General features: G+C 38.2%; 1 protein-coding gene across 1 annotated transcript; it reads left to right on the forward strand.

Annotated features, from left to right (window-relative positions):
* Nucleotides 1-2,639: 2,639 nt before the first annotated feature.
* Nucleotides 2,640-7,720, forward strand: LOC135527587 (cerebellin-4-like). Its single transcript, XM_064956077.1, has 3 exons — nt 2,640-2,936; nt 6,439-6,555; nt 7,343-7,720. The coding sequence occupies exons 1-3, from the start codon at nt 2,640-2,642 to the stop codon at nt 7,538-7,540; spliced, it is 612 nt and encodes a 203-aa protein (XP_064812149.1). The 3' UTR covers nt 7,541-7,720.
* Nucleotides 7,721-11,678: the final 3,958 nt, after the last annotated feature.

Genomic DNA, 11,678 nt, shown 5'->3' on the forward strand with positions numbered 1-11,678 from the left:
GTAATTCCATTTAGTGTGGCACAGGGGTCTAAGGCACTGCATCTCAGTGCAAGAAGCGTCACTACAGTCCCTGGTTCGAATCTAGGCTGTATCACATCCAGCCGTAATTGGGAGTCACATAGCGCGGCGCACAATTGTCCTGGGGTAGGCCAACATTGTAAATAAGAATTTGTTCTTAATTGACTTGCCTAGTTAAATAAGGTTTAAATAAAAATAGTGAATTCCATTACATTTAATAGTTCCATTTAGTTTGTTTCCATTTAAGGGACCCTTTGTGGAGTGTTGGGTGTATACATTGTTTTGTGTTAAATGCTCTACAACAAAGCTTTCTTAGTGTCCAACAAGATTTCTCTACCCTTAAACCTCGTTCGGAACACCTCCAAAACAACATGTGGTTTGGTAAGAAGAATGCTCCTCTCCCCCCAGGTGTGATTAATACCTCTGACTGTTTGGAGCTTGAGGTAGTCACCTCATAGTCACCTCATACAAGTACTTGGGAGTATGGCTAGACGGTACACTGTCCTTCTCTCAGCGCATATTAAAGCTGCAGGCTAAAGTTAGATCTAGACTTGGTTTCCTCTATTGTAATCACTCCTCTTTCACCCCAGCTGGCAAACTAACACTGATTCAGATGGCCATCCTACCCATGCTAGATTACAGAAACATAATTTATAGATCAGCAGGTAAGGGTGCTCTCGAGTGGCTAGATGTTCTTTACCATTCGGCTACCAATGTTCCTTATAGGACACATCCCTGCACTCTATACTCTCTGGTAAACTGGTCATCTCTGTACGCCCATCGCAAGACCTTCTGGTTGATGCTTATTTATAAAACCCTCTTAAGCCTCACTCCCCCGTATCTGAGATATCTACTGCAGCCCTCATCCTCCATACAACACCCATTTTGCCAGTCACATTCTATTAAAGGTCCCAAAGCACACACATCCCTGGGTCGCTCCTATTTTCAGTTTGCTGCAGCTAGCGACTGGAACAAGCTGCAACAAACAGTCAAACTGGACAGTTTTATCTCAATCTCTTCACTCAAAGACTCAATCATGGACACTCTTACTGACACTTGTGGCTGCTTCGTGTGATGTATTGTTGTCTCTACCTTCTTGCCCCTTGTACTGTTGTCTGCGACCAATAATGTTTGTACCATGTTTTGTGCTGCTACCATATTGTGTTGCTATCATGTTATTGTCATGTTGTGTTGCTACTATTCTGTGTTGTCATGTGTTGCTGCCTTGCTATGTTGTTGTCTTAGGTCTCTCTTTATGTAGTGTTGTGTTGTCTCTCTTGTCATGATGTGTGTTTTGTCCTATATTTATGTATTTAAAATTATTATTATTTTTTAATCGCAGCCCCCTCCCGCAGGAGGCCTTTTGCCTTTTGGTAGGCTGTCATTGTAAATACGGACTAATTTGTACTTAACTGACTTGCCGAGTTAAATAATGGTTAAATAAAAAAATACAAATATAATGTCAAATCAAATCAAATCAAATTTTATTTGTCACATACACATGGTTAGCAGATGTTAATGCGAGTGTAGCGAAATGCTTGTGCTTCCAGTTCCGACAATGCAGTAATAACCAACAAGTAATCTAACTAACAATTCCAAAACTAATTTCTTATACACAGTGTAAGGGGATAAAGAATATGTACATAAAGATACATGGTGGCAGTGTAGCCTAGTGGTTAGAGCTTTGGACTAGTAACCAAAAGGTTGCAAGTTCAAATCCCCGAGCTGACAAGGTACAAAATCTGTCCTTCTGCCCCTGAACAGACAGTTAACCCACTGTTCCTAGGCCGTCATTGAAAATAAGAATTTGTTCTTAACTGACTTGCCTAATAAAATAAAGGTAAAATTTAAAAAATGAATGAGTGATGGTGCAGAGCAGCATAGGCAAGATACAGTAGATGGTATCAAGTACAGTATATACATATGAGATGTTTATTATATGTTATGGTAAATAAAATACCAAATATCTACTGTTCTAAACAAAATGATTGGTTTAGTCTCCAAACAATAATGCTTATCGCCAAAGATGAATTGATTAATAGTCCATGTGCTTTACATACATTATGTATCCAATCTCATCTTTCTAACTTTCCTGAACAGCAGTCTGGTACAGAAAGACTGAAATACTAAAAGATTTAAAACGAGATAAAAGATTCATAATATGGCTAAAACTAAAACGTAAGCTACAAATTAAGACATTGTTTTATGTGCGGGAAATATTTACGCATACGTTGCTAAATGGACGTGTCTGGATCGTGGGCATATCACAACTGGGACTAACAGTCAACACGCGTAATATGGACAGTCACAGAGCACGAGTCAGAAAAATGTTATTGCGCTTCTTCTCATACTGAAGCATTCATGCCAGCCTCATGCAGCCATCTATTTTGTATCTTTATCTCAATCACAAACATAATCTAAATGATAAAAATGAGACAAAGAGAAAATCATCGGGATGTTAATTTCCATCCGTTGTTGTCAACATTTGAAGTCGTCGCTTTCTTTCACCAATATAGCATACTGCTGGATCCAAGAAAATAATCGTATCGCGTCAGAAGCGTCTGCGACGCGGGACCAAAGAGGAGGACGTGGAATTTGATACAGAGAAGGTCTTTTTTAAAATGGTGCTGTTAGGGTTGTTGGACAATGCGATGGTAAAATATATTGTTCTTATGTTTAGTTTGGCGTTGATCTCTGAGTTTGTGGGAGCTCAGAATGACACGGAGCCTGTAGTCCTGGAGGGCAAATGTCTTGTGGTTTGCGACTCTAATCCGACTACGGATTGGAAGGGCTCGTCCTCTCCTCTAGGCATTTCGGTGCGCGCGGCAAACTCCAAGGTGGCTTTTTCTGCGGTCCGGAGCAACAATCACGAACCGTCGGAGATGAGTAATAAAACAAGAATCATATACTTCGACCAAGTAAGACTGTTTACGTTGTTTTTGATATAGGGCTGTTTTGTTTTACTTCAACTTTATAACATCAAAGTTGCAATGCTGTTTAAAATCAACGTTTTACATAGCTAATTGACCACACCGTGGCAGGTTATTCCCCCAAAGTATAACTAAATACAAATATTATTTAAAAAAATTGTTGTTCTGGAAGAGTCTAACATTGGTTTAGACAGCAACCTACACACCTAATGATTGATTGAATTTGAATGATTAATCAATAATAATGGGTTTAATCAGCAGCAATGGGTTTATCACTGAGAATAGTGCATAGCACACTCACACCTATCTGGGCATCTCTCTCTCTCTCACACACAAACACACACACACACGCACGCACGCACGCACGCACGCACGCACGCACGCACGCACGCACGCACACACACACACACACACACACACACACACACACACACACACACACACACACACACACACACACACACACACACACACACACACACAGGAGATGTTTGGCTTCATCAGTTTGATTGGGTGGTACTCTGAATTGAGACAGTGCCATTTTCTATGGAGTAAATGCAGTGCATTTAACTTTTGTTCCGTGTTTGAATTAACCTAAAATCACTGTTTTATATCACCTCCTGGTGGCATCTCAACTGGCATAACCAACACTTTACATAAATCACTGGCTGAATCTGCCTAATTGGAAGAGAGACTATTGGAGAAGAGTGCAGCTCCTGTGTCAAGTAGTTGCTGCTGGACTAGTAGGCTGCATTTACACAGGCAGACAAATTCAAGAGGGGATACATAGAGAGCAGTTTCTTCATGAGGTATCTCTATCTGAAAATACATGATCTAAGTCAGGGTTGATCAAACTCGGTCCTGGGGCCCCCCTGGGTACACATTTCGGATTTTACCTCTAGCACTACACAGCTGATTCAAATAACCAACTCATCATTAAGCTTTGATTATTTGAATAGGCTGTGTAGTGCTTGGCCAAAAACCAATGTGTACACCAAGGTGGGCCCCAGGACCGAGTTTGGGAAACTATGATCTAAGTGATTGATAGTTGGTATTCAACAGTCATAAAAGTATGCCTTATTTACTTTGAAGAACTACTAAAATAGCGATTTTGTCAGACAGCATAGGCAGCAGCTCAATAGACATTAGATGATGACTAGGAATGAAATAAAGTTGTCAAATAAAAGAAATGTAATGTACACACGACAACTGAAATATTTTATTAAAGTAAAGTAATGTGAATAAGTGATGGTTAATAAGGGATGAGCAGTAATGGGCAGTCACTACCATCATGGGATATTTATTACAGTTTTGCTAATTGTTAAAACACTCAAGCCCATTGGCTGAACAAAGTTCTCAGTTGCCTGGACTCATTTAGCTAATTATGCCGTCTGTTGTCAATACCTTAAACCATTTCACATGGTAAAACACAGTCTGTTGTCAATACCTTAAACCATTTCACATGGTAAAACACAGTCTGTTGTCAATACCTTAAACCATTTCACATGGTAAAACACAATTTGCAGATCTCACTTTTCAGCAAATCTCTAAACACATTCTCATTCTCAAAACACACCCTGCACTCTAATGCACATGTCATCCATACTGGTAAACACAAGTGGCCACAATCAAATACAAATAGAGAACATATGTCATTGATTGAACACAACCACTCAAAATTGATTTAACCTGTTTCAAATGATGCGACACAACCAATATAAGCCAGTTCAGAGAGCAAACAGGTTGTTGAAGGTGGGAAGGAGAAAGTCTGAGAATGGATACTGTAGTACAGTGCATTGTAGGCTGTATACTGTACAATGGACAAATTGTATGGCCCTGAACATTGTGCTTTCCATTTATTACAGTTTTTCTCAATTGCTAAAACACAATTTCTGAAACCTTGCTCCATTTCCTGAAAACATTCAACACAAAACCTCATATTCAAGCACTATTTACATAACCTCTGACTCCTCTATGTAAAATTAAACATTCGCCTCAAAACAGTTTTACCTGTGTTCAAAATCAAACACTGCTCTCAAATCATAAACAAAGTGATCAAAATGATATACACTCTCAAGCAGGCAGTAAACAATACACCGAAAAATAGAAAACACACTGTTCAAAACATATAATTCTTAGGGAGAAGTAGATTTTTTATTTAAAAAAATATATTTTTCCGTCATTGTCTTTTGATGAACGAAAACAGGTTCTATCATAGTAGCTCAAAATTGATCAGAAATTACTACTCTGCTTTGCTCTTTGCAATTTTGTTTTTTGTTCTTCCTCCTCCTTGTACCCCTATTTTTTTTACAGTACTGTACCCTGCATCTCACAAACTTGTCCTTTGTCTCTGTGATACTGTAATTCTTGTTCTTTGTTGATATGAACCTGCAACCAGTCCAAATCTGCAAATTGTGTTTCACCATGTGAAATGGTTTAAGGTATTGACAACAGACTGCATAATTAGCTAAATGAGTCCAGGCAACTGAGAACTTTGTTCAGCCAATGGGCTTGAGTGTTTTAGCAATTGAGAAAAACTGTAACAGTACTGATGGCTCAATAGATTTTGACTGGTTGCAGGTTCATATCAACAAAGAACAAGAATTGTTTTGTTCTGTGTTGTTACAGCATTTAACCCACATAATGCATACATTTAAATGCATAGTGCATTTCATTATTTTTTTTAAATATTGAAACCGAACCGACCTCAAAAAGCACTAAAGTCTCAGCACTACCCAATTCAGATCTTTTTCAGGACGGATCCGATTGGTCAAAAGACCAATTAGTGGAAAAAAAGATCACTGCTTGTGATGTCAAATCACAGGATTAAAACTGTCAGTACATTTTCTCTAAGGAGTTGAGGTGTCTACAACTACTGAAATATCCCAGATTTAACACTATAATCTTGTCACCATAGTTGTGTCAGCAGAAGAAAAGCTGGTCGTTAACGGTCCAGCCGGTTAACGGTCTGTTTTAAAAAAAACTCAATATTCAACCATTTATGGGTAACAATTAAGTACCTTACTGTGTCTGTTTTCAATTAATATGTTAATAAACACACAAAAAGAGTTTATTAGCATAAGGCAATTTCTCAAGCAAGAATTTTGCTAGGTCTGTCTGGGAGTGGTCTGAGTGGGGAGGGGAAACTGAAAATGAGCTGTTATTGGAAAAGATGTTTGGAACTCTCTTAATGGTTGATTAACTCATTTACCACATGGTGATATTACCATGGAGGCCAAAACTTCCTCTCACCAAAAAAGCCTGACATTTCAGGCATTTCAAACAGCTCTTATACTAAACGGGCATCATAATTTTCACAATTTCACATTATTATTCCAACCTTATAGTGTGGAAATATATATAAAACACAGGAAAATCACATTTTTGACTGCATTGGACCTTGCATCAATAAATATTCTGGTCTGATTTAAATAGTCAGCGAGGAGAATATTTTTTTACTTTCTAAAATGCTTTATTCTTCTTTCCCCAGGTTCTTGTGAATATAGGCAACTATTTCACTTTGGAGTCTGTGTTTTTGTCACCCAGAAAAGGGATCTACAGTTTTAATTTTCATGTTATAAAAGTGTACCAGAGTCAGACTATACAGGTAAGCTATTTGTTTTGGCCAAATTGATTCAGCAATTTAGTTCCAGTTATAATATAATGTGATTCCCATGAGACAATTCATTTTCTATACATTGGCCATGGCTACATTATTTGAAAGGGGCTTGTAATCTATTAGGAAATGTGCCTAAGACTATTTTGTCTACGTCTATTCTGGACTATTCCCTGTGTCGGCCTATTGGGACATTTGGATTTGCATTTACAGAATGGTTATTAGAGGAAGCAGAAACAAATCTCTGACAAAGCACTTGATTTCAATAGATGAGAGAGTTAACCGTGTCAATGCTAGGAAAATGTCCTGTAGAACTTCAATGGGAAATCACAGACACATCTTCTAATTTGGTCATGTGTGTTTAGCACAATTGTAGTGCCAATTTCCAGTCCTCTCTTTGTGAAGCCCCGAAGCCTGGAAAGGTCTGGGCTATCTCTGGGTGGGGGGAAGGGGGAGTAGACTACATGAGTTTGTTAAACATACAATCTTATTATTCTGGCTATTTAACTTAAGAAAGTGACAAAACTAATCTAAACAAGAATGTGTTTTTTCTCTCCAAAGTACACCAAGCGAAGGGCTCCCGCAAACTACATATTTGAACTAAAACAATAGTTTATAGCAAATGGCTACTCTAGGAAGCTGTGGATGATGATGATGATGTTTGGCAATGCAATCATAGCATGGCAAGATATTTTAGTACAGAACAGTAGCTACATTAGCTGCATTTCTCCCCTGTCTTGTTTATTTTCACTCATTGCTATCTCTTTGGGTCATTCAGGTGAACTTAATGTTGAATGGGAAACCTGTCATCTCAGCTTTTGCGGGTGACAAAGACGTAACTCGAGAGGCAGCCACCAATGGAGTTCTGCTCTTTTTGGATAAAGAGGACAAGGTCTACCTTAAACTGGAGAAGGGAAATCTAGTTGGCGGATGGCAATATTCTACATTCTCTGGTTTCCTTGTTTTCCCACTGTAAAAAAAGATAGAAAGCCCCACCGTTCAAATGACTTTATCAACAATGTACTGTCACTGTATAATCAAAACATTTCTACGTCAGTTGGATCTAGCCAAAGGATGGATAATATCATGTTCCGTGTTCATGGATTACAACAGAGAGAAGAAAAGAGACATTGAAAAGCTTTGATGTTTTATGGAAATGGGAATCCCTCTGAAATGCAATACTGCTCAAAAAAACTACTTCAACAGACGAACATGCGTTCACAGCAATTCTTCACACACAAACGTAATAGTCGCAGAATATGTTTAGCATAGCATCTTTTGAAATTCGTTTTTCTTAGCAAGTGTGGCATACATGATATTTAGCAGTGACAGATCCTGTGTCATCTGATTATACAAAAAGCTGTGATTGAGTAGGACTGCATAGAAGACCCAGGTCGTTTCAGACAGCACATCACCAGTTTGTTTTGTCTGGCCATTCCCATGTGTATCTCATTGCTAGACCAGCTCTGGCCACTAAACAATCAGCTGTCTGAACCATAATGGAGCAACCAACTTGTTTCTGTAGGTGTGAGAAACACTTTTTGTTGTGTTAGGGAATTACTGACAAATTGGGGTACAATGTGCCCAACGTTTGCAGACAGATGAACACAATGCAGTTTAATTGCAGGCATAGCCTTTAGCCTTGTATACATATATACACAGTATTTTATAAGTTTAAAACAGATGTTGTAGATGCAATATTTTAATTTGAACTGAGAAGTAATGGAAGCTCAAGTTGATGCTCGAGAGTTGGAAACTGCATTAGTTATGGTCTTTTGATGTCACTATTGACCGCCCTCATCACAGCCTATGCTACTGGCCATGTCTATACCTGTCTGTGGTCAGTCACATGTCATGTGTTTGTTTGAACTTTGACCTATGATGGGTACACCCGTGGAGTCATGTGCAATGCTTCATTGAAGAGATCACATTGGTATATGTTAACACTTTTTAAAAACATTTTATGCACATTCATTTATTTATTTGTTGAATATTTACACATTCGTTCATTTATAATAGCTTGGTGAATTTAAATGCTTATTTAAGTGAATGACCCAAATTTGGCATTTTACATCCAATGATTCCAATTTGTTATGTTATCAATGACTGCCACATGACCTGTGGCACCTGCAAAGTATCTGAGATTCCTTCTTACCATTTGTATACAGCCGGTGCATTCTAACAATATTTTAAACATTTGGGAGATTTGGAAAGGGAATTATTCTAGCCAATCTATCAGCAGATGAAATGTAAAAGAAATAAGGTGTGTGTGAAACGACTGGAGACAATTTCTACACAAACTTAATCTCACTCACATTCTTGAACCTTTCCCCTTGAATACAATTAGGGAGAGTATCTTGCTAGCCATTTTGCATTTATGGAACAGCTGTTGTGTTCACTCTTGACCTTTGTGACTATACGGTACTACCCAAATTTATTGAGTTATACTATCTAGACTCAGAATGGTTTGATTTGCTCCTAACTTATATTCCCGAGTTAACAATTGTTTTCTGTGCATATCAATATCATGGTAGTGAGAATATGTGTTTTGTGTGTGAATCTCATGCTTCAGTTAGTATAGCTGTGTGTTTCTATTGTCACCTGATGCTGCTACGGTTCATTTCCAAATGGAATGGAATAGGTTTGGTCTATTTCACAATTCTCAGTCTGGAAATTCAAATCCCTATAATGTCAATGCATATAGACCTTCTGTGTGATCGTTGTACATTTGGCACAGCTCTCAAATTAACATGCTTTACTGCTGGACTGAAAAATAGTGACATGGCCTCATTATGGACACTGGAGAAGAAAACAATTCAGTATTGTATTTCAAATGAATGAATGAATGAATGTACAGAATGGAGTTAAAAAAAGGGTGTATGTTTACAATTGTCTGTTGTGGTATAATGTGAAAAGTATTGTGACTCAAATGACTTACTTCATTATTTCATGGAATCTTTTCACTTTCTTGAATTGAAATCAATTACAACCGAGAATCTGAAAAACAATCCTGTGCAAATGATTGGCTGATAAATCTACTTTAAGAATTTATAATAATGCCAATGGATTATCACTCACAAAGTTTCACTACCACTGTAGATGTACTTGACCAATATTCGAAGGCGGCAACAATCCAAAGTATGTATTTTAATAAAAAAAGTACTGGTGTTGTGTGAATACTGGTAACCCAAAATATGTATTCTAGGGATTCCAAAATAATTCCACATACCACATGAAAGTATGCAATCCATGAAATACACCATTGGTAAATATCTGTATTCGAAAACATGGATGGATTATTGTTGAGATTTCCAAGAAGCTTATCATGCAGTCATATTGTATTTCTGTCAAATTAAATTTGAGGCATCTGTGTTGAATTCTGGTCTTTATTGGTATACAGACAGTAATGTCTGAAACAATACTTCTATTTATCACCAACATGACTACATATCATATTTAGGCCACGCTCATGTTCAGTGTGTTTTAGAGTGTGAGTTTGACAATGCATTCTGGCTGTCTTACAACTATCTTGACATTAATTGGTGTAATAATATACAGTACATGAATTATGAATATTGAGAATCAGCTATTTTCTCAGATACAGTTGAAGTTGGAAGTTTACATAAACCTTAGCCAAATACATTTAAACTCAGGTTTTTACAATTCCTGACATTTAATCCTAATACAAATTCCCTGTCTAAGGTCAGTTAGGATCACCACTTTAGTTTAGGAACGTGAAATGTCAAAATAATAGTACAGAGAATTATTTCTTTCAGCTTTTATTTCTTTCATCACATTCCCAGTGGGTCAGAAGTTTACATACACTCAATAAGTATTTGGTAGCATTGTCTTTAAATTGTTTAACTTGGGTCAAACGTTTCGGATAGCCTTCCACAAGCTTCCCACAATAAGTTGGGTGAATTTTGGCCCATTCCTCCTGACAGAGCTGGTGTAACTAAGTCAGGTTTGTAGGCCTCCTTGCTCGCACATGCTTTTTCAGTTCTGCCCACACATTTTCTATAGGATTGAGGTCAGGGCTTTGTGATGGCCGCTCCAATACCTTGACTTTGTGGTACTTAAGCTATTTTGCCACAACTTTGGAAGTACAGTGCCTTGCGAAAGTTTTCGGCCCCCTTGAACTTTGCAACCTTTTGCCACATTTCAGGCTTCAACCATAAAGATATAAAACTGTATTTTTTTGTGAAGAATCAACAACAAGTGGGACACAATCATGAAGTGGAACGACATTTATTGGATAGTTCAAACTTTTTTAACAAATCAAAAACTGAAAAATTGGGCGTGCAAAATTATTCAGCCCCCTTAAGTTAATACTTTGTAGCGCCACCTTTTGCTGCGATTACAGCTGTAAGTCGCTTGCGGTATGTCTCTATCAGTTTTGCACATCGAGAGACTGACATTTTTTCCCATTCCTCCTTGCAAAACAGCTCGAGCTCAGTGAGGTTGGATGGAGAGCATTTGTGAACAGCAGTTTTCAGTTCTTTCCACAGATTCTCGATTGGATTCAGGTCTGGACTTTGACTTGGCCATTCTAACACCTGTATATGTTTATTTTTGAACCATTCCATTGTAGATTTTGCTTTATATTTTGGATCATTGTCTTGTTGGAAGACAAATCTCCGTCCCAGTCTCAGGTCTTTTGCAGACTCCATCAGGTTTTCTTCCAGAATGGTCCTGTATTTGGCTCCATCCATCTTCCCATCAATTTTAACCATCTTCCCTGTCCCTGCTGAAGAAAAGCAGGCCCAAACCATGATGCTGCCACCACCATGTTTGACAGTGGGGATGGTGTGTTCAAGGTGATGAGCTGTGTTGCTTTTACGCCAAACATAACGTTTTGCATTGTTGCCAGAAAGTTCAATTTTGGTTTCATCTGACCAGTGCACTTCTTCCACATGTTTGGTGTGTCTCCCAGGTGGCTTGTGGCAAATTTAAACAACACTTTTTATGGATATCTTTAAGAAATGGCTTTCTTCTTGCCACTTCCATAAAGGCCAGATTTGTGCAATATACGACTGATTGTTGTCCTATGGACAGAGTCTCCCACCTCAGCTGTAGATCTCTGCAGTTCATCCAGAGTGATCATGGGCCTCTTG

The sequence above is a fragment of the Oncorhynchus masou genome, chromosome 33 (genome assembly GCF_036934945.1).
Source record: "Oncorhynchus masou masou isolate Uvic2021 chromosome 33, UVic_Omas_1.1, whole genome shotgun sequence".
Lineage (NCBI taxonomy): Eukaryota > Metazoa > Chordata > Actinopteri > Salmoniformes > Salmonidae > Oncorhynchus > Oncorhynchus masou.